The sequence below is a fragment of the Arvicanthis niloticus genome, chromosome 1 (assembly GCF_011762505.2).
Source record: "Arvicanthis niloticus isolate mArvNil1 chromosome 1, mArvNil1.pat.X, whole genome shotgun sequence".
Classification (NCBI taxonomy): Eukaryota; Metazoa; Chordata; class Mammalia; order Rodentia; family Muridae; genus Arvicanthis; species Arvicanthis niloticus.
The window spans coordinates 85,124,736-85,148,060 of record NC_047658.1 but is presented as its reverse complement, the minus strand read 5'-3'; the positions used below and the strand labels follow the sequence as shown (position 1 = coordinate 85,148,060).

The 23,325-nt window shown below is 46.0% G+C and overlaps 1 protein-coding gene across 1 annotated transcript in view; it reads right to left on the bottom strand.

The window, feature by feature from the left end:
* Xylt1 (xylosyltransferase 1) overlaps positions 1-23,325 on the bottom strand; it is a 289,608-nt gene that overhangs the window by 27,938 nt on the left and 238,345 nt on the right. Inside the window, exons 6-8 of the mRNA XM_034505312.2 lie at positions 17,662-17,742; positions 5,797-6,013; positions 2,893-3,069 (exon numbers count right to left, since the gene is read on the bottom strand). Of these exons, the coding sequence (XP_034361203.1) occupies positions 2,893-3,069; positions 5,797-6,013; positions 17,662-17,742 (475 nt within the window). The remainder of the gene's footprint in view (positions 1-2,892; positions 3,070-5,796; positions 6,014-17,661; positions 17,743-23,325) is intronic.

The following is a 23,325-nucleotide window of genomic DNA, read 5'->3' as shown; positions in this document are numbered from 1 at the left end:
TGACTTTGAAATAGCTACAGGCACGAGTTACTTGTATGCATTCTCAGTAGCTGTTAAGGGATCCACCATTGCCACTTAATTTGGCTATTGGGTTCCCTATCGATCCACAGGTTGTGATTTTTTAAGGGTCAGGAAATCTGCCTCGTTGGCAAGATGGTTGCTTCTTCCATCTGCTATTCTCTGAATAATGGAATAATCTTCTAGAAGAGTATGCTTCTTTATGAAAAATTTATTTGTATGAGTGCATGTGTGTGTGTGTGTGTGTGTGTGAATGCCACATGCATATGAGTTACCAAAGAGGCCAGAATAGGGTCTTTGATCCCCTGAAGCTGAAGTTACAGCTGAATGTGAGCCATTTGACAGTGTTGTGAACCGAACTTGTGTCCTCAGAAGAGCAGGAAGCACTCTCAATGGCCAAGCCGTCTATCTCTCTAGCTCCAAGGGTATGCATCTACTTTTATCATTCTCTTCCTTAGAGTTCTTTAGAAAAAAGAACTTCTATTCTTTTTTGCTTCTTCAGTTTTGTGAGTCTAGATGTTGAAGGATAGCCTTGATCTTTACTTATTGCAAAAGAAAGCTGCGTGCACACATTTCATTCTCTAAGTTAGCATGGCTTCATCGGAGACCATGATGTCCCCAGGACGTTGGGGCTGCCATGCAGATGACACATCTAGGAACACCCTGAGGGGAGCAACACCCCCAAGAATCAGTATACCAAGGCTCAGGGCTGCTGTCTCTAAATGCAGCAGGTCTGCAGCAGGACAGGAATCTTCCTAGACAGATGCATGGGTCACTTTTCTTCTTTTAGATAGCTGAGGCTTCTTTCTCTGTGCACCCTTTCTGCATGAGGGAAGAGTCCCAAACCACCCAAGTCTATGCTTAAGTTAACATGGGTCTGAGGGTCCCCTGGCAGTTCTCAGTGCACCACTAAATATAGGCAGATAAAGATTCTAAGTGGGAACATTGGCAAGTATAGATGACAACAGAAAAATGGCTGCTTGTTGTGTGTCCCGAGAAGCACAGAATTAATGGAGACTAATGGTAAAATTCCCACACATCCATCTGTCCTTAGCCCTACCAAATTCATTAGCTTCATGGCCATAGAAAAGTGATTTGAATCCCTTTGTGAGTTCAGTTTTCCCACCTACAGAGCAGATGATGTCCAACCTAGCAAAGCCAATGATTACAGAGGCTCAGGCTCATGTATGGTAAAGAGTAGATCCAACGGGACAGAATCTTAGTATATGGAGACCTTATAAACAGTACATATAAGTAGTCCCTGCTTGATGCTGACATGTAGCTGTGGAGGAGACTGAGGCTCTGCAGCTTAGGCAAGTCTCCTGGTAATGGGGATGCTGCATGCGTGTAACAATGTTCCATGGGGCCAGGATAAGAGACCTGAAGCTCCACAAAGGCAATTTTGACTCTATGCCACCACAGTGAGGATGTCTTGTGATGTCACCCAGCTTGCAATGCGGCTCTTGCCATCTTTCTGAGAAGCAGAATATCATCTTCATGTGATGACTATAGTAACCCCCACCTGATCTATTTAAGCATTTTATAACATTTTGTCTCGATTCTGCTAAAAAAAGGAAGAAATTCAGAGCCCTGCCCCTCCCATGTACCACACTGTCCTGGGGCAGCATATAGACTGAGGAGATTCCATCTAGAGCAGAACTTGGGGGCCAAGGCACCCTCAGGGCTTGAGGCAAGCAGGCGAGCATTTCCTACTTGCTACCTCCACACTGTTCAGAACAAAACAGCAAAAGGCTGTTCAGAGACATCACCTCCTATTACTTCTTTGAGTGTATGGACCATGGTGGTCTCCCAACTTGGATACTCCTCAGGTTTTTCCAAACTACACTTTAAAAATATAACGATATTCTAGACTTTGCTGGAGATCAGTGGTTTTCAAGAAGGGGCAAGGTTGAACCGAGGCCACATTTTTGGGATGCTATGAGATACCTTTGACAGTTGACGGGTGCGACCACCATCTCGTGAGTAGAGACCACAGAGGGTGGTCCCCACCAACACAGTGACCCAATCACAATGTCAAGAGTGCTGGGGTTTAAAAAAAAAACCTTGCCCTCAAGATATTCAAGCACATGCCCAGAAAAATACTTTTAACAAATATTCTAGGGGACTGTGACTGAGAGGCAATGTCGAGGAGATGCTGAGAATGCCATTGGAAATGGGTGCCTCAGGTTACATCATCTGTCACTGAATGTGTGCACAGCCACGAGTCAGTCTCTGTCTCTCTCTCCCTCTGTGTGTGTGTAGTGTTTGTCTGCATGTGCATGTATGTGTGCAGGTGTAAACACTTGTGCATGTGTATATGGAGCTTCAAAGAGGATACTGAGTACCCCTCCTATGCCCACTAGGGCTCCATGCCTTGAGACAGGTGTTTCACTGGGCCTGAAGCTTGCCATTTCCAGCTACTCTGGTGGCCACCACACCTCACGACTCTTCCTGTCTCTCTATTCCTCAGCACCGTGGTTAAAGACATATAACCATTCAAGGCTCCTACAATGGGTGCTGTGAATCCAAAGTCAGGTCCTTGTGCTTGCAGTGCACCTCTCACTCTTCCCCACTGAGCCATCTCTTTAGCCAGAGGTGTGTGATCATGAACAAAGTTTTAGAACCTTCTGCACCTTGGTTTCTTTATCACTAAGATGGAAGGATCATAATGACAGGAACACACATATGGCAGGGCTATGGGGGGTGGTTAATGAGCCAATCTGAGGAGAATAGTTCAGCCATCCATCATGGGATATATGCTTGCTAACACTGGTTATAGGTAGATTGGGCACTAAGTAGAAGATGGTCCATAGGTTTGGTCTTAAGGGCTTGCATTGGCTTTCAGGGAAGGTGTGGTGGGGCAAGTGGGCTCACCTGGAAGCGATGGAAGTCCTGAGGCTTGAAGTCATTAGGAGAGCAGCCACACCAGTCCACAATATGCTTGTACTGGCACTTGCAGCCCAGCTTGCGGTTCCAGTTGGTGATGCGCAGGTTGTTATCCACCATGGTGTCGCAGTGGGGGCTGTTCTCCAGGACCGTGTGGAAAAAGGACTGCAGGGGAGAAAACGGCAACTGAGAACCCAGTAACACAACCAACTATGTCAGATTGGCATGTCCTTCCTGAGGATCATCAAGCACAAAGAGCCTCCAGGACACCAGTATTAAGTCATTCAGTGGGCACTCAGTGTCAGCTGCCAGGCCAGTCCACTCAGGGTACAGATGTCTATTCAATCTTCACTGGCTAATTCTACGTTTAAATCCATTGACTGGAACATCCCTTCACTAGTGCCTAAGATCTAATATAAAGATATCTGTCCATTATCATCTAGGACATCTGTTGTATGTTTAACTAATAGGGAGAGTTTCTGAGGATGTGTCAATAAATGGGACCAGGGGCAAACATGGGGGACAGCTTCCCCAGGAAACTATAGGCTGTAAGGGCTCCTGCTTGCCAAGAGCCAGACTGGAAACCAACAGGTTAGGTCTGATATAGTTTTGCAACCATATCCAATGAGGTGGGATTTCACCTCTAGATGAGGAAGGCCATGCTCACAGGTTTATCTATACAGTGCAACTACAGTGCAGGGAAGGGCAGGGTGACAAACCAAGATCGATCACTTTCACCACAACAGAAGAAAAGGTGGGTGGGAGAGATGCTGCCATTGGTAGTGACAGTACCAGAAGCCACTGCACTAAGGCAGTGTGGGAACTGGAGTTAGGGGTGTGCTTGCTGTCCATGGTGCTTATTTAGGAACCGTTGAACTCACAGCCAAGTTAAACGGGGAATTGAGGGGTTGTTTTCTGTCCATGGTACTGAACCAGGAGCCCATATAACACAAAGTGGGCTGCATGCTTTCTGTGGTAATGAACCAAGACCCATGCATGATCTTTTGCTAATTGTAGCACTCTTGGTCATTTCTTCCAAGGACTCTGATAGAAAGGTAATGCCTGGAGGAAAAGAGACAAAGAGGAGACACAGTGCTTGGATAGAGCCACTGAGATGCTAAGAGAGAGAAAGGAAAGAGATTTCTGTTTCAACACATTTTATAACAATCTCTGCCAACCAGAGAATACATTTTCTTCTGGGTTCTGGTCCCCTAGGGGAAGTTGTTGGTGGATATGTGTCTGACTGGCAGATTTATGGATACAGCCTTTAGATTTCTTCTAAGCCCTGGAGTTGTCTAGGAAAAAACAAGCAGACAGACACAGCACAATGGAGGAAGAGGGTCTAACTGAGGCCCCAAGGACTGGTGCTGAGGCAGGGGTCTTAATGCTGAGGCAGGGGTGGGGATGTGAGTGCATTGGGTACCCGTGGCATGGCTGGCATACCACTGAGAGCCTCAGAACTCCTGGAGACTCCCCTCTAAATGGGTGGATGGGTAGAATGAAGAACCACCTGCCACTCAAGGCCACTCACTTGCCTTCCTGTGATGCTAATGTCATTGTCAGGGGACCTGAATTTAAACTTGAATTGTCTACAAGCTCACAGAGGCACCTCTCTTCCATCAAGCAGAGGGGAAAAGTACCCAATTACCAATTGCCCTGTGTCCTTTATAACGATGCAGAAATTCCCTGCAAGATAATGGATGAGGAGGTTATCAGAATGGAGAGAAAAGGTGATTTTCACTGAAATAGGATTAAAAGCTGATGACTTAACATGCATGCAGAATAGTAAAATCTGACTCTGGGAGGCTAGGCTTCTCACAAAGAGGTGTGTGGACAGCTAGCCCTCTCAGAACCTGGCCCCTGGGCTGATAATACATGGGAACCGTCCACAGAGATGCATAGTCTGTTCCAGGCTGTGTGAGCAGAGCTTGAGGCCCAGCAGGGGTGAAGCAGAGAACCACACATGAGCGGTGCCACAGACTGCTTGGAAATAGAACGAACACTGTTGTTTTCCTGAGGTTAGAAGTCAGGATAAAATTGGCCTGGAGGTCAGGAAGATGAAGATAGAAGCTCTCAGCTCAGATCTGAGAGAAGGCGATGTCTAGCATGTGGCCGGCAGCAAATCAGGATGTACCAGGCTGTTTTAGAAAAGTCTGGAGCCTTATGCAATGGGGGCTGCACCTTGATATCACAGAAAACTCAGGGGCTTGCTTCCCAGGCTCCACAGGAAGGGCTGACCCATGATGGCTGGCAATGGAGAGGGCTGGTGAAAGAAATCTCATTTGGCTGTCTTGGGGCAATTTTGGATTAGGTGTGTGTGTGTGTGTGTGTGTGTGTGTGTGTGTGTGTGTGTGATGAAGACAGCACTATCAGGGATTGACAGGAGCGACAGAACTGTATTCAAATGAGAAAAGGAATTACTGGTACTGAAAATGGTTATGACTTTACTGCATGATTGATGACTGGAGGATGTGATGTGGCTGTGTCCTGCAACTGTTAGCATGCACTGCACAGTTCCAGGGTGTTGTCAACAGTCAGAGGGCCTGCAATCCTAATGCTTTTTTTATTTTTTAGTTTTTGATGCTGCAAATAGTGGTAATATCTTTTTCTTAAAAAATCAGAATATTAGATTTTTTTCTATAATGAATAGGAGCTGAGTGCTTTGAACAAGGGCTGCTTGTTTTTTGTTTTTGTTTGTACTTTGCACTCACAGAGACCATGCAGGCTGAGGGTAGCATTCTTATGTGTACTACAGTTCTTGCTACAAGGTCAGAGTCTGCAGGGACCTCCAGCACTGTCTGGGAGTTTGGAGGACAGGGTCACACTGCCAAATGTTGACTCTCTGCTAAGGCTACACCTAGCTCTTCTTCTCTTTCCTGCCCTGGAACTCACCTCAGCAGGGAGGAGGGTATAAGAGTAGAACTGCTTCATCTTGGTCACCAGGTCATCCGTAGAGAATGCCACATACTCTACAAACTTCCGGTTTAGTAGGAACCAATCAGAGCCACCATCCACAGCAATGCCCTCTGGAATCCGCCGGTCCCCCAGGCGCCACATGTGTGTATCACACTCCAGGAAGAGACGGTCCAGGCCCTGCTTCCGGATGAACCTGGGTGAAACAAATTGGCCTTGAGGATCTGGGTAAGAGAGATCTTCCCAGAGCCTCAAGACAGTATCCTGGTAGCCACCACATTTACTGAGCACTTCATGTGTGCTCATCTGAGCTGGGGATTTCATGCAGAGTCTACCTCTTGTTCCTCCTGATTGAGGCAGGGCAGAGCACCTATGGGGTAGAAATCACTATTGCCCCAGTGGACAGAACCAGTGAGCCCAGAGTGCCTCGTGCAGCTACCCAGCAACTCCAGCCTCTTCTCTACTTCTTTAGAAATATCTCCCAATAGCCTTTTACACACACACACACACACACACACACACACCCTGACATAACTCAGTACTCAGTTGTTAGAATACTTGCATAGCATGCACGAAGCACTGGGGTTCAATCTCTAGCATCACATAAACCTGCCTGGCATGGTGGCACATGCCTATCTTCTCAGCACTCAGGAGGTGGAGGCAGGAGGAACACACACACACGCACACGCACACGCACACGCACACGCACACGCCCCAAATTCAGATTCCTGGATTCCTGGCATGTTTGGAGCCTTGTGGGATGTAAGCTCCACATGGATACCTAGCCCATTACAGTAAGGACCATCCTTCCTTCTCCTTGATCCCCATGAGCATCTGGAACAATGCATAGCACACAGTAGGTGCTCAATGAAGACTTTTGTGAATAAACCAAAAGTTCAGGAGAAACCTTGCTTATAGCTCTGCTATAAAATCCAGAACAAAACCATGTTGCATTAGTATATAGTTTGTTTTTTTTTTAAAACTCGGCACTTGAGTTGAGCATGCTTGGCAGGTACCCCACCACTGAGCTGTAGTCCCTGTTCATAGCTGCTTCTCAATTCACACATTCTACATGGGTTTGTAAAGTATTTTGAAAAATATTACAAATTAGGATCTTTTGAGTATTTCATTAACACATTAAATGACACGATGTGGTTTGCATTCTGGCATGTCTAACAATTACTTTTGTGAGATTAGATGACATAGAGTATGCTTTGAGGCATGTACACCAACTATAGCATGATAGGAGAGCTTGTCATTCCAGTCTGTGGCTGATTCAGTGACCACTGGTATTGGCATGGCTTGATGCATACATGATCTCAGGCTATATTTGCTAGAAATAAATGAAAGGACCCTTTGAGGTCTTCCCACACGAACACAAAATTGATACCCCTGGCTTTTGTAATAGAACACACACACACACACACACACACACATCTCATTTAGAACTATAGGACTATGCAGGGAAGATGGGGCAGAAGTAGTATTTCTTCTCTCTGTCTCTGTGTCTCTGTTTCTCTCTGCAGCCAGGAAAATCAAAGCTCCTTAGACAAGATCTAAGGAAGTCTGTGTGTCAGGAGTGTGGGCAGAGCTATGAACAAGCTTTCTTCTTGAACTCCTGGTTCACTCACAATGAGTCTTTATTGAATACCTACTGTGTGCTAGGCATGCTTCTAGGTGCTCATGAGGATCAAGCATGAAGGAAAGGTGGGTATCTGTGGCAGCTTACAGCCCAGAAGGCTCCCAAAGCAGGGATGCTATTCCAGCCTTCTGAGCAATGGACTGGTGCAGGAATCTTTCAAATCTTTGAAGCTTTGATTAGCAAACCACTGTGTGAATCTTCTCCTTGTCATATCTGCAGCATCCCTGCACCATGTTGGGCTGACCCCTTTTCCAAAGACACACAGAGGACTCACACGCCAGCAGAATCCACCTGAACACCCAGCTGTGCAGAAGACATAGGTGTCCAGTGTCCCTGGTCTTACTTTTTTCTAATGAGTTCATACATAAAGACCCATTCTTCCTGGGGAATCCAGTGAGAGCTGTTGGTTATAGCCACACTCTCCCTTCCACAGAAGCATGCTGGACTCTGAAAGGAAGCCATGAGCTTTGAAATATCAAATCCTGCCTGACTCTGGCTGTTAATAATCACAAGATACTGTCCGGTGGCTGTACAGAACCATGATAAAAACTTTAATTTCAGACAACTTATGCCAAAATCCATATGGAAACCATGCCATCTGAGAGATGGGAGAGGGGGCTAGCAAATTTCTCCTTCCATAGAACAGCATTTAAACTCCACATTCCATTATGGGCTAATAGCATCTTGTAATTTTAATGTGCTGTCCAGGGTCATAATACTCAAATGCAATATTCATGTACAAGTCTCCAAAATGAAATGCCCATGACCTTAGGGGACTGGGTTCCATATTTACTGCCATTTCAAAAAGGATAAGTTGCAAGTATGCACTTTGGTTAGGATGAGCAAACAAAAATTACCCATTCCTCAAGACTGGAAGTTTTTCACACCATAGGCACTACCAAGGACTTTGTTTTGTTTTGGAAGATGGCAGCAGCTGAGAGTATGGGTATCAACCAGGGGAGCAGACTCAACACTTTGAGCCAACTTAAGACATGAAAGGTGAACTTGGAAGACACTGTTAAGTATAAAGACACTCTCTTTATAGGTGTTGTCTCCAGGCTCCTCTCCCACAAGGACTGAATACTAGTTTACATCTATGGGACTCATATTGGACAGAAGGGACTAAAAATGTTCATTCATCCTTCAAACTCTACTTCTCATTGCCATGGTTACCCTGGGGCATCTGGGCAACAGGCGGCGCCAAAGCAACATAGGCACCATGATGAGCCAGGTACTGATCCAGGTTCAGTGAGTCTCTAACTCCATGAACCTAACACATCTCAATGAACCCATAATAGTAGTCCCAACAGACTCCCAAATCAGATGCCCCTGCAAGAGCTTTGCAAAACATTTAGTAAGCACTAGTCCTCCAAACAAGGAACAGGGACAGCCTTCAATGGATTCCCATTGATCAGTGACACCCCTGTCCTGTTCTCAGCATCCTGAATACAATGGACTCTTCCATAAGTTATCCCCTCTCTGTTCAGCATACTGAACCCTTCCCATGCTTTATTGTTACTTGTCACATCTTTTTTCCTCATATGCAAGGGCCTTATTTTTCCTCTGTTTCTGCTCATGAGGTGTAAGTCTCAAGACAGCAGAGATGTTTGTCTTCTGGTTTCTTGCTGTAACCTCTAGAATTAATGCATTCCATATTCCAGACACTTGGCAAATATTTACTTAAGGGTTAAATGGATGACAAAAACGTGGAAGCCACAAGCATTAGACAATCAGGAGGTCACAGAAATGACACAACCAGGTATCCACCCAAAGACTCTAACACCCGACATGCAGCAGATGTGTTAGAGAAAAGGTTGAGTAATTTCAATCAGGCTTGGAAATCTCAGCACTTGGCAAAGTGAGGCAGGAGGCTTGCCTTGAACTCAAGATCAGCTTGGGCTGTATAATCAGTACCAGGCCAGCTGGAGCTACACAGCAAGAACTCGCCTCAAACAAAGCAAAACCAAGAAAAGTTAAGTAACTTCTCAAAGTAAAAGAGCTAAGGGTCTTGAACTGGACTCCAAGGCAAGCTCTTAATTTCTTTACCATCCTTTACTGCTTCAGCTGACCTGGGCCCCTCTGAAAGGGTAGACATGAAAGATCTGAGCAGTTCCACTGCCTTAAAGAGACAATGTCCAAGAATAAGAGTCTCATTTTGCTTTGAAGGGAGGCTTTCTGGGGCCCCCTTCAGACTTGCACCTTCAGGGTGGGCTTCCTGAGTTTCAAATAGAAGCTCTTGCGTTCCATTTTATTTCCTGGGTTTACCATGGGTTGCCTTCCAAAGAGTTGTCCAGGAGTTAGCACTAGGTTCTGATCTGGGCAGACTCCAGCATGTTTGATGACCACTCTTCTCAGAGACTTGTCATGGCTAAAGGGCCTGGAAGAGTCATGATTTCATCAGCTCCAGAAGCATCTTTGCTATTCCAGACCCTGGTCTCTGCTGAGACAAGGATTGAAAACACCATCTCTGTCCTTTTATCCCATCTAGAGGCAGAGAACAAAGTAGGCACTGACAGCTACTGTTTGCTGAATATACACTAGTCTAGGTTCTGTGAACCCAGTATGATGTATGCTGTCCTGCCATCTTTACTTTGGGGGTGGGGGCTGACAGGGGAGGAGGAGAGAGAGATGGGGGACAGAAGAGAGTGTGCTTGTGTGAGTTCTCATGCAGTCTTCACTAGGAGACGGAGGCAGGAGGAGGGGGAAAAGACTATTTCACATTGTCTTGAAAAAAAAAAAAAAAAACCAAAAAGGTCCAGGGCAGACAAATGGGAGGCCATGTATGCACAGTCCTGTGCAGAGGGTGGGAGGTGAGGGTGGGCATCACACAAAGTTCTAAGGTGACATGGCTCCTGACAGTCCTGGGACCCCCATGAGTGTGATAAATAACTAAGTCAGGTGTAGAAACATAGGAATGCGATCTGCTTTCTCAACCAGAGATGCAATATTAATTATGTGCTCGCATCAGTGTGCTGCGTGTTAGCCAGGGGAGGGAGCCCACCCTCTGCAGAAGCAAGATGGTACCAAAGGAACTCCAGACAGCAGAGCTACCAGGAGGAGGCTCCTGGCCAGTCTCCCTGTGGGCTTGCCAACTTTAGGTTAATCAGTTACCTATTTACACATCCAGTGGGATTTAAGCTGGAGAAATTAATTCAGTGTCAAAGAAGGGAAATGCCTGGTGCTTCTCAGAGTCATCCTGGTACCCAGTGTGGGAGTGCTGCCTGCAGCAGCTGAGTCCAGACAGGAGAAGGAGGAGCTGCCCTGTGCTGCTTCCAATCTGGAGCTGGATTCTCTCCCAGCCTTACACCTGCTTGTTCTTCCGATAGTGGGAAGACTCTAGGAGCTTCTCCGAGAGCTGGAGTCACATGTCTGGCACTTCTAAGATGCCTCTCCATCATCATCCCTGTTTGCTTCCTATTCAAAGCAAGTGTCCCAAGAGGCTATATATTAATTTGCTTCCTTCTTTGTTTCTGAGGCACAGGAAATGAAATTCTGGCCCTGGCATGTGTCCCCAAGCTCTCTGCCACTGAGCACCTCTCTCTTATGCACCTTTTTATTTAAGTGTTTTACATGTATTTATTTCCCTTATGTGTATGTGTGTGTGTGCATGCATGCATGTTTGTATGGCTGTATTACATGTTATGGTAAACATGTGGAGGTCTGAAAACAGTTTGCAGTTGGTTCTTTCCATCAACAATGTGGGTGTTGGGGATTGAACGCAGGTCGTCAAGCTTGGCAAAAAATACCTTTACCAAATGAGTTATCAGCCATTCTAAAAAACAAAGTAATCACTTTTTAAATTTTTAATAAACAACTAGCATCTACTCCCACACTGTGTGTGTTTCTCTGTCTCTAGCTGTCACTCTGTTGTGTCTGCACTCTCTCCCTCCCATGTGTGTGCGAGTGTGTGTGTGTGTCTGTGTATGTGTGTGTGTGTGCAGGTGCACATGCCATGATGTGTATGCAGAGACGAGAGTACAACTATGTGGCGCTGTTTTTTCCTCCCGCTTTGGGGACCACACTCAGATCACCAGGCATCCGTGGCCATGTGCTGTCACTCAGCCACCTCACCAGTCTCATGTGGCTCCTTCTTAGAGACTTTTATCGTGAGTCAAGGCTCACTAAATCTCCCAGATTGGCCTTGAACTTGCCATCCTCTGTCCCAAGCAGCTGGTGTCACAGGCCTGCACTATCATGCCTGGCTATAATTCAGTAAATTCTAGAAAATTATAGTGTTGACCTTATTCTCATCACTGCAGTTTATAGACTCAGGAGCAGATAAACAGATAATTAGTGGCTCACAGAGGCTCTCTGTGGTCCTTTGTGGGAGCACAGTGAGTGCTGAGAGAGGGCAGGTGACTCCTGGCCTGGACCTCAGTCAGTGACAAGCTGCTAAGCCTGTGGGGGCAGAGGGGTGGGGTGGGATGAGACAAGGTGCATCTCTAGTCCTCAGCTGTATGTTTCTCTCCAATGGGAAAGCATCCAAAGAGAGGTTGGAATGGGGTAACATATTCAAATTGTTCAGCTTCCTGTGGTCACCCTGCTGTTGCTATTATTTACCTGCTAAACACAGAGGTAAGGCCAGTCAGAGCTAAATGCTGGAGACCCACACTAGGATATAGCAGAGATAACATTCTGATATCAACATTTCTGTCTTACATTTGCATTGTATCACATCCCAAACACTGCACTCTTCCTGGTGAAAGAAATTATGTGGAGCAGAAAATATCTCACAAGAAGCTACTGTATCAGGGGGAGATGAGTTTTCTTTTTTATTTCCCTGTCCCCACACTGAGACTCAGGGAGACTGCATCTAAGCAGAGACAAGGAGTTCCCAGAGACATTTCCATGATTCAGGGCTCCGAATCAACTCCAGGGCACAGGCTCTGATCCGGTTGATACTCCCTAGGCTATGGTGATGGCCCTACATGTCAGTCACTCCACTGGGGACTTAGTTTTTTTGGATGGAAAACAGTGAGCACAACACTTCCATTCATTTAATTACAGGAACAGTCAGGACCAATTTGGCAGCCACTGAAATACAAGTTTTCTTGTATGTTCTCTCCTCGAAGTGGGAGCTGAAAGTCAACAGTAGTTTCTAGTAGCTGGAGATGGGCCAGAGGGTCGGGTGGCTGTTAGGATCCAGAGAAATAAAAACTGAGGCACCTGCAATCTGTGCTGTAACCCACTGCTTGCTTTTGTTCCTCAGGTCTTTCTACTGCTCAGGCTCTCTGCTCTTATAAGAGTCAGTCCAGAGGCAAGCTATACCAGACCAGAATGGGCTTTGGAAACTAGCTCATTCCACTATATTGTCTCACAATGGGTAGAACGCTGAAGTTCAGTGAAGCTGAGAAGTTGCCTCAGACTCACTTAGCACATTTTCAGCTCAAAAATAGTTACAAAAGTTATCTCTTCCCTAGGAGAAAGCTACTAGTATCAATCTGCTAAATGAACATAATATAAAACTGACTCCTAACGACTTATGGTCATACCCATACGTAAAGACATGGCTCATCCCTCCTCAGAGACATTTCTATTTGCTGTAGACTAACACAAAGACCCCCAACTGGTCATTGTGAAGAAAATAAAAGACACCAAAGTGCTTAGCTTTAAATGAGACCTTTACTTAATGTCTCCCCAGCCATCCCAGTCTCAGGGACCAATGCTGGAGAAGGGATAGAAAGACTGTAATAGCCAGAGACACTGGTTGACTATAGGGAAATAATGTCTTCTGGACACAGCAGGCAGCACATGAAAAGGGGGAGGGGGAGGGGGAGGGGGAGGGGGAGGGGGAGGGGGAGGGGAGAGGGGAAGGGGGAGGGGGAGGGGGAGGGGGAGGGGAGGGGGAGGGGAGAGGGGAAGGGGGAGGGGGAGGGGGAGGGGGAGGGGGAGGGGGAGGGGGGAGGGGGAGGGGGAGGGGGAGGGGGAGAGGGAGAGGGGAGAGGGAGAGGGAGAGGGAGAGGGAGAGGGAGAGGGAGAGGGAGAGGGAGAGGGAGAGGGAGAGGGAGAGGGAGAGGGAGAGGGAGAGGGAGAGAGGGAGGAGAGGGAGAGGGAGAGAGGGAGGAGAGGGAGGAGAGGGAGGAGAGGGAGAGGGAGAGCGTAGTCCTTGGTAAGTTGGCCATGCTCCAGTAAAAGGACACAGGGCCAAGAGTGTATAGGTATCACAAATTGGTTTTGATGGGTTTAATTTCTTCTTCTTCTTTTTTTTAAGAGTTAAAAATGAAGAAAGAACTAAGTAGGGTGTGTAAGAAAGAGGGTGGATCTGGCAGGACTTGTGGGAAAAGATGAATATAATCAAACACATTGTGATGGCTGGTTTCTATGTCAACTTGACACACACTAGAGTCATTTGAAAGGAGGAACCCTCAGTTGAGAAAACACCTCCATAAGATCAGGATGTAGGAAAGCCTGTAGGGCATTTTTAAAATTAATTATTCCATCCCTTTGTTGGTGGTTCCATCTCTGGGCTGGTGGTCCTGGGTTCTAGAAGAAAGCAGGCTGAGCAAGCCATGAGGAGCAAGCAGCATCCACCAATAGCATCTACATAGGCTCCTGCCTTTGGGTTCCTGTCCTGTTTATTTCCTGCCCCAACTGCCTTTGGTGATAAACAGTGATGTGGGAGTAAAAGTCAAATAAACCCTTTGCTTCCCAAGTTACTTTGGTCATGGTGTTTCATTACAGCAATAGAAACCCTAAGACATACGTTGTACAATAGTCTCAAAGAGCTGATAATTACAAAAAGGAAGAAGGAAAGAAAGGGAGGGAGGGAGGGAAGGAGAGAGAGAGAGAGAGAGAGAGAGAGAGAGAGAGAGAGAGAGAGAGAGAGAGAGAGAGATACTTGGCACATTGGAACAAATCAGGGCTGGCACATAAGGAGGCATGACACCCTGCAGAAATTTTGAGAATGGCCTTTTTGGACATACTCTGTCCATCAGGCTTGAATTCCAGCCCTGCTCCGATTCTGTGAGACCAACGTTTCTCAGTATCTCAGCTTCCTTACTTGTAAGATAAAATCAGTTACTGAGCTGTTGACGGCCACAACACAAAGCTGGATAATTAAGTCAACACTCAACAAAATGGCATTATCTCGCATTTGTGTGGTCATTTCAGCTGCTCAATCCAGCCATACCGGAAGTCAGTGGAACTTGTTCTGCCAAGTCTCCTTGTCCACAAGTTTGCCTGAAGCAGGCTTGTGTGACTCACCACTGAAAGAATTGATTGTGCTATAACAGGACCCAGAGCTAAGCTGGCCTCATCCCTGCCTACTGGAGAGAGGCAATGGGAGGTGGGCTGTGGGAAGCCTGGGCATCCAGCAAGGGAAGACTTGACAAACAAAGAGAAGAAAATTGTAGGTGATTCACTGATTCATTTATTAATGAATTAACATCAATTCATTTTATTAACAAATTAACACTAAAAATATTGTACTTAATTCATGTAAATGAAAGAGTCCCACCTGAGGATGTAAAGGGTGAATACAGGAATCAGTGAGCAATTTTGATCTGTGATACTTGGGCTTTGGGGTTTAAGAAGCAGGTGCTAGTAACATATTATACTGCTCTGAGCCATGTTAGAACTATCTGCCCACCACCACCGGTACACCTGGATCATGCTGGGTGTGCATGTACATGCAAGGGCTGAGATCCAGATACATTCCTACCAGTAGCATTTTGGTTTTATGCTTGCCATGGCAATAACATCATCATCATCATCATCATCATCATCATCATCATCATCATCATCATCATCACAGGCAACATCTCACTTAATCCTACCTATATAAGACTGTTGCTTTTTCATTTTACTGGTAAAGAAACGGTCTCAAAGAGGTTAAGTTACACAAGCAATGCAATGCAGCCTGAAACACAGGAGATGAGCATTTCAGTCTAGGAGGTAGGACCTCAAAGCCCATGACTTTAATTGCACTACCAAGTTACTGGAGAAACACTTGGGAAACTGTGAGCGGAGACTAAAGGGTGACCAGCCTGAAACAGTACTACTGGGGTGGGTGTGATTTTTGACATGTGTTGATGAATGGAGTTGGTTCCTTGCCCACCATGTCAGCTGCTTGGACCAATCACATACTATAGGCTATATGGAGGAGAAGCTGGGTTTTATTCTCGACCAATGGGAGAGAACTATCAATATCAGGGTCACCTTTAATAATGAACATTCCATAGAATTGTCCCTAGATGTAACCGACACGCACCCCTGCTGTCAAAAAGTCCTGGGTTCAGATCTTAACATTTACCAACTGGGCAACCATAGAAGAATCCATTTGCGCCTCCCTTTCATTTCCTGAGAATAACAATATAAATTCTTAGCTTTGCACTGGATAAAGTCAATGTCATATGTACTGGGCCAAGAAGCACAGCAAAGTACTAGGGTCTAAGCACAAAGATTACCCACAGGGGCCGTGGTTTGTATTTGTTTATCCAGCCTTTCTACCACTGGTGGCCTGAACATGCTATGCTAACTGATAGGGATTCACAGGGTATTGTCAAGCTTTGGAATTCCTTTAAATACAATGGAAAAATACAATCAAGGGGGGGCATTATATGCAGTAGAGTCAGCTGCTGAAATCACAGGTAAAAAAATAAATAAGCAACCGTGCATTCTGGGACTACTTCTTGAAAGGTCAAGGCAGGGAGCTTAGTGTTTGCTTCTGTGAGAAAACAAGGTAAACTGAGTCACAAAACCTGCCATCTCCACGAGCCACGGCAGAGATAATCTTAAACAGAGACTGTAAATTCAAATCTCAACCATGACCAGATCAGGAACAAAGATAAGAACTGCCATAATCTGGGGGAACATTGGAATTGGATTGGATGTCAGCCCTGAGCAAAGTCAAACACAGGGTGAGGGACTCCAAGACTTGTCACAGTTAATTGGAAATCTAGATTCTCATGGAAGATAACATGAACCACTTTACCAAGCAAACAAGCAAACAAACCAGCCCACATGAAATATTAAAAAGGCCAAACACAAAATATTAACAGGCCATAATGATTCCTAGAACTATCAGGGTATGTTGTGTTCAGTGCCAGATTCCCGGGGGTGCTCTCCCACCAGAAAAGATGCTGTTTGTATATGGGTAAGTGTTCACATGTGTGTGCATATGTTTATACACATGTAAGTATGTGCAGGTGTACATTCATGGCATGCATGTGGAGATTACAGAACACCTTGAGGATGTGGGACTCTTACTAAGATGCAGTTCTTAGTCAACCTACCAACTATCAAACACAATGGTGGCAGGTACCTGAGGAATATACTTGAGACTGTCCGCTGGCTTCCACACACACAGATGCATGTGTATCTGCACACACTTGTGCACCGCCATACACACACATACACAGATGCATGTATATCTACATACACATGTGCACCCCCATACATGCACACAGAGGTATATGTGCACCTGCATACACATGTGTATCCCTATACATACACACACAGGTACATGTGCCACTGTATACACATGTGCACCTTCTATGCACACACATACACACACATGCATCCCCATACATACACATGTGCACCTCTCATACATACACATACATAGGTGCATATACACCTGCACACACAGGTGCACCCCCATATATGCACATATACAGGTGCATTTGCCACTGTATATACATGTCCACCCTCTGTACACACATACACACACACACACAGGTGCATCCCTATACATATACATATATAGGTGTATGTGTACCTGCATACACATATGCACTCCCCATAATACACATAGACAGGTGCATGTGCAACTGTTTACACATGAACCCCAATACATACACACACATACATGTGTTCCTGCATATAAATGTGTACCCCCCATACATACACACACAGGTGCACATGCAACTGTATACACATGTGCACCCCTATACATACACATACACAGATGCATGTGTCACTGCATACACATGTGCACCCCTATACATACACATACACAGATGCATGTGTCACTGCATACACATGTGTACCTAAACACTCATATACACATGTACACATACAGGAATAAGTTCAAAATATTTTCTGGGAGAAAAGCTGCAAGTCTGAGAAGCATCTGCTTCTCTCTGTCCTTGGTTAACAAGAGGGACCCTTGAGCTCTTACAGAGGAAACTGTCCTCTAGTTGTCTAAGATCAACCTGGGAGATAGGCCCCAGTGACAGCTTCTCATCTCTGTGGTGCATTACCTTGCATTGTCTCGGCCATGCGACTTCAGGAAGTTCATATCTCGATATCTGGAAAGAAATGCTACCAGCTGGTCATTTGTCCTGTGGAAACAAACAAAAGAGAAAGTCAGGGTCCTCTGTAGACCATGGAGTTATTGGGATTTGCTCTTTTTTTTTTTTTTTTTTTTTTTTGTCCTAGGAAGCAGATTTCACTCTACTTTTCTGAATTTGCCTGTTCTGACCACAGCACACAGCCTGATGATATGTCCTCATGTCAGGTCCTATCCCTGGGCCTGTCACATTACGTGAAAACAGGCTGTGTTCTAGTTTCATTCTGGCTGCAGTGTGGTAACATCTCAGAAAGGGGCAATTTTGGAGAGAAAGTTTATCGCTCTGGTTATTGTCCATCAAGAAAGCCAGTGCAGCAACAGCTGGGGACTGCTGGACACACCACACCCACAGTCAAGAGCAGAGACAAGTGATTAATTGTTATGCTCATCCTGGCTTCTCCATTGTTATACAGGTCAGGACCCCTACCCAGTGAACAGTGGCACACACATGGCTCTGGGTCTTCCCACGAAAATTAACTTAATTCTGACAACGCCTGTCCCCAGATATGACACAGGTCAGCCCAATATAAGCAATCCTTCATTAAACTGTTTTCCCAGGTGAGTCTAGGTTTTGCCAGGTTTACAATTAAAGCCACAGGCTGTTTGTGCACCCGTTTCCCACATACTCTACTCTGTAGGGAACTCTGAGGACAAGCACAGTGTCTTACATGCTTCATTGGTCATGGTCAACAATAGTCATCAGTACTCAACCCAATGTCATAGATCAGACACAGGGCCTTTGCAATTGCTGTGCTCAGGCCATTTTTTCCTCCCCATTTCTGGCTGTTCTTGTCATTTAGGTTTTGCAAATGTCATTTCTTGAGACAGGTCTTTTCTGGGTATTCCACCTAAAGTAGCCCCTGCCTCCTCCAGCCCACTTTTATTACATCACGATATTGACTTGACAGCTTTATTACCATTTGAAAGCACTCTCTTGGTTACCTTACAATATAAGGTCCATAAGGAAAGAATCTGGTCAGATCTGCTTATTCTTGGAACACAGTCGGGCTGACACTAGTGTTTGTTGAATGAATGAATGAATGAATGAATGAATGCTGAAGGAATGCATAAGTTAAGATGAGCTGAGGTGGAACAGACTCCTCCAGTGCACAGAGAGCAGTGAATGAATCCGAGTCCTCAATAACCACCGGGCTGCGGATTGAGCTTTAAAAAATATGAAGCTTCGTGCAAACGGATGACATCGTTCCCAGCATCGTTATCCCAAATTTATCACCATCAATCTCGGCGTTCACAGTGCCGTCACAGCTAATCAGCTTGTGCATACAGCTGTGACAGTATTTTAAAAGGCAGTCACACAGGTCTCCATCTGCCAGAGATGCAGTCGCCTCTTCCACTGAATAAACTCAAACAGGTAAAAGGTGCTGCTGTGACAGCTCCTTAGTCACCGCCATCATGGGGTCCTCTGCTGGGGGAGGAGGGTGCTCCTTAGAGAGCAGGGGTTAACTACCCTTCCGGACTGGGTGAGGTGATTAGAAAGAGGCTCTATGGGAATACAAGGAGGCTGGACTCTTCCTTTTGAGTTGTGTGTGAGGGTGTGTTGCTTCTGTGTATGCAAAAGAGAAAGAAGGTCAGCAGACAACCTTGGGTGTTAGTCCCTCACCTCCTGTCTTGTTCCAGGCAGGGTTTCCTGTTCATCACTATGTACACCAGACTGGCTGGCCAGCGAGTTTCTAGGGAGTGTCCCACGTCTTTCTGTGGTCTCCTTTCACAGTAGAAGTGCTTAGATTATAGATGTTCACTACTCCTTATGACTTTATGCCTATGCTGGAGTTTTAACCCAGGTTCTCATGCTTGAGTAACATGTGCTCCACCTATTGTGTATGGATCTCCCTAACACTAATGCTGGGCTTAAGAGAAGCAGTGTGGTATCTCAGAAAGCAATGTCTAAGCTCCAGAAGTGGAAGGATCTATAAGTGAATTCCAGCAGCAATGCCATAGCCCACCACGTGACTAAAGGATAAACAAGTCACTGGACCGTCTGAACAGTAAATTAATTTCCTCCTGGCTGCTCACATTTAAACACACCGAGCACACAATAAGTTCATCATACATTTTTAACAAGAGGATGGGTAGATTTAAGGGCACAGAGTAGGTACACATTCAATGCATGTTGCTCTGCTCTTTCCACCTCTTTGGTACTCAGTTTGTACCACCTTCAGCCCTCAGCCCCTCTCTATTTCTCTGCCACTCTTCAACATTGTCAATACAAATCCTCATCCACTCACTGGATGATGTATGTTGACCTCTATATGGGTGGAAAGTGGGAAGAACAGAGCAATTAAGACATCTGAGATAAAAAAAAAAATGTGGTCAATGTCCCAGCCTCTTACTGAAATAAAAACCAATTAAAAGCCAACCATACTGGGCTGGTAGATGCCTGAAGAACCTCCTGTATCTGCAGCCTAGTAAAAAATCTATTGTTCGCTGGATGCAGAGCTCTGCTGATGTATACAGAGATGAATCTTAGGGATAAACCCAAAAGACCTTTGTGAGTCTGGACAGTGATAACCAAGGTAGCCAAGGTTCCTAGGGTCCTGTGGCCTGCTGTTAAAAAGCAAGGAGCTGCTGGGGTAAGCAGCTATGCGATGACTTTATTAAAGAAAATCAGGCAATGTCTTTCCCAGCCATTCGGAAGCCCACTCCATCTCCTCAGCCTCAGCCGTTCTTATTTACCAAACCCTTGCCACACTCTGTGACAGTTCATTATTGTCGTCCTGATGAATAAAAGGATAAGTTAACCTCTGAATGGGTCCCCAGCAGCAGGAATAATAAACAGGCCCTTTTGGGGAAGCTTAGGTGGGAGGATTGAAGGGGCCAAGGCCAGACTCTAGGAGCCCCCTCTGGGAAGTCTCAGGCCTCCCAGGGTCAGCCTGCTGTGGCTCCACTTAGCAACCCCAGAAAGCATCTTTCAGGGCTGGAGCTGGGGCCATTTTCGCATTTCCTGCTTCACCGGGTCCCCATCTGATGGGGATGAATAGGCATTTAGTGAATTTACTTAGCGATGCTTCCACATGAAAACGTCTCAAAAGATGACATCTTGGGAGGACAGAGGGAGAGTGGGGAGGGGCTGAGAGTGGGGAGAGGCTGTGGCTCATTGCATAAGGCCCCCTTTCAAAGCAAAGCCCTGTTTGGTGAGTGGGCTTGCTGGGTTGGCTGGATGAGTGGGGTGAGGGGAACTACCTCTTACTCCATTTGGTGGGGTGACCCTGTAGCTCCTTGCTTGCCCCCTCTTTGTAAAATGGCTGCTTTCTGGTCAGCCAATCCCTGCTCCTGTTCAAAAAGGCGATGGAATTCAGCTGGGGACCAACTCTCCCCATTGCTTCTCTCAGGCTTCTGTCAATAATTGCCTACATATTTAGTTCATTCCAGATAAAGAGCAGCTTGTGATCTGCTGACATTTTACCCCAGTCCAGTCTTGCTGGCTCGTACCCCTCCTCCCACACTTTTCTTTTATAGAGCAGTTTTTCTCCACCTGGCTCCCATCACTCATCCCCGGGACCTGTGTAGCCAGATCCACCTTTCTGCTGACACTGATCACAGGCCAGTCTATGTCTTGTGGATTGCAGGTGCCCATTGCTGCAACTGTCAGGACCGTGGAAATATCTGCTTCAATACATAATATGTAAGCAAATGTTGAAACCAGGAGTGAATGCATAAGTAAGATAGCTGTAAAATGAGGCCATAAACCATGGCCATCCTTGGACATGCACCATGCTCTAGCTTCTGGACAGAGGCTTGCTGTCTTCTACCTCCTTTGATATTTACGAAGACGCCATGCCATGCAGTGAGTTTCACTCTCAACTGACAGACTGGTGGTTAGACTCAGAGACATTAGGTCATGGAGGAAAGCACAGAACTAGGCTTGGGACCTGGTTCTGATGTTACAGCTGGTGCTCTTGATAAATACCGACTCTGCAAAATGACAGAGAGCGAGTGGGAGGATGGGTGAATTCCATCCCAGGAGCAGAAGAAAAACTACAGGCACAGGAAAGAGCCATATGTGCAGCCTGGCCTGTAAACTGGAAGCCACTCTGAGAAATACTACACTTGGGGCTGGAGAGATGGCTCAGTGGTTATGAACACTGGCTGCTCTTGCAAAGGACAGGGTTGTGTTTTCCAGCACCCAGCACCCACATGGTAGCTTGGAACTACCAGTTCTAAGGGATCTGAGTCCCCTTTCTGGCCTCCACAGGCACTGCATACATGTGGTACAAACATATACAGGCAAAACACTCATACACATAAAATAAAAAACAAAAAGATCTTTAAGAGAAAGGAACACTGCATCTCAAGCCTCACCCAGGACCTATTGAGATAAACTCGGTTTCTTTTCTTCTTGAATGTTCATGTGTGTGTGTGTGTGTGTGTGTGTGTGTGTGTGTGTGTGTATACACTGTATGGAGATCAGAGGTCAGCCTCAGGTGTCATTCCTCTGGCACTGTCCACCTTGCTTTGTTTAGTATTGGACAGAGAGTCGATTATCTTGGCCAGTGAGCCCCAGGGATCTGCCTGCCTTCATTTTCACAGTGCTTCGATTACAAGCACATGGCACCACACCTACTGGGGCTTGAACTCAGGCCACAGCAAGTACTTGACCTACTGACGCACATCCCTGGCTTGAGATCAACATGACTTCTGTGGCTTCCAGGTGATGTGCATGCTCTTGTCAAGTTTGAGAAGTTCTGCTCTGCTGAGTATGCAGATGGGTGACTAGTATTTTCCTTCCACTATCTGTTCCCTGGGGGCCGTTCTGGAATGCCCACACTTAGAGGGGAATTCCTTTCATTTCCATAGGGCATAAACCTCAGGTGCTGGATAGTAAATAGAATTATGTATGTAAGACCTCTATGATAGCACCTGGTACAGGGTTAGTCTTCGACAAATGTTAGCTGTCATTTAATAGTATCATTGTCATCTGAAATATCAGCTACGTAAGACCTTTTAATGCAGAGAAGGCAAGGAAAGGGCCCAACTTGCCTCTGACTTGGAGGGCTCTCTGTGCTTAAGACCCACAGAATAGTCTACAGAGGGCAGAGTAGGAAATAACCCTTTGAAGAGACTTGCCGTTATCTGTCCACTGGCAGAGATAGAAGATGTCCCCTAGAGCATATGACACCATTTTTCAGAGGCCACACCTCTGAATATAGAGATGAGAATATAGGATGAGGGGAGCAACCCTGACACTTCATGAGCAGCAAGAATCCCAAGTTATTGAGAGAAATATACTCTAGGTATACAGGGTCATAGCCAAGCAAGGCTGCTGTGCTCGCAGTGATTGACAGGTGAGAGGAAGATGGAGTCTGCTCAATCTGTCCTGGGAAAGAGTCGAGAACATACCCATCTGCATGTTCTTCTAACCACTGCTCTCCTTCCAAACTCATTTCACAAGGCTGAATGCTGAAAGGGACCCCAAGAGGCAGCTACAGCATCAGGGTGAAGCCGGCAGGCTGAAGCCAAGGTGGTATACACACAGATCATGTGTGCATGCTAGAATCCAACACCATGGCACTGCTAAGGGAATGTAGACCCCACAGGGTCTGGACTGCAGTGGACC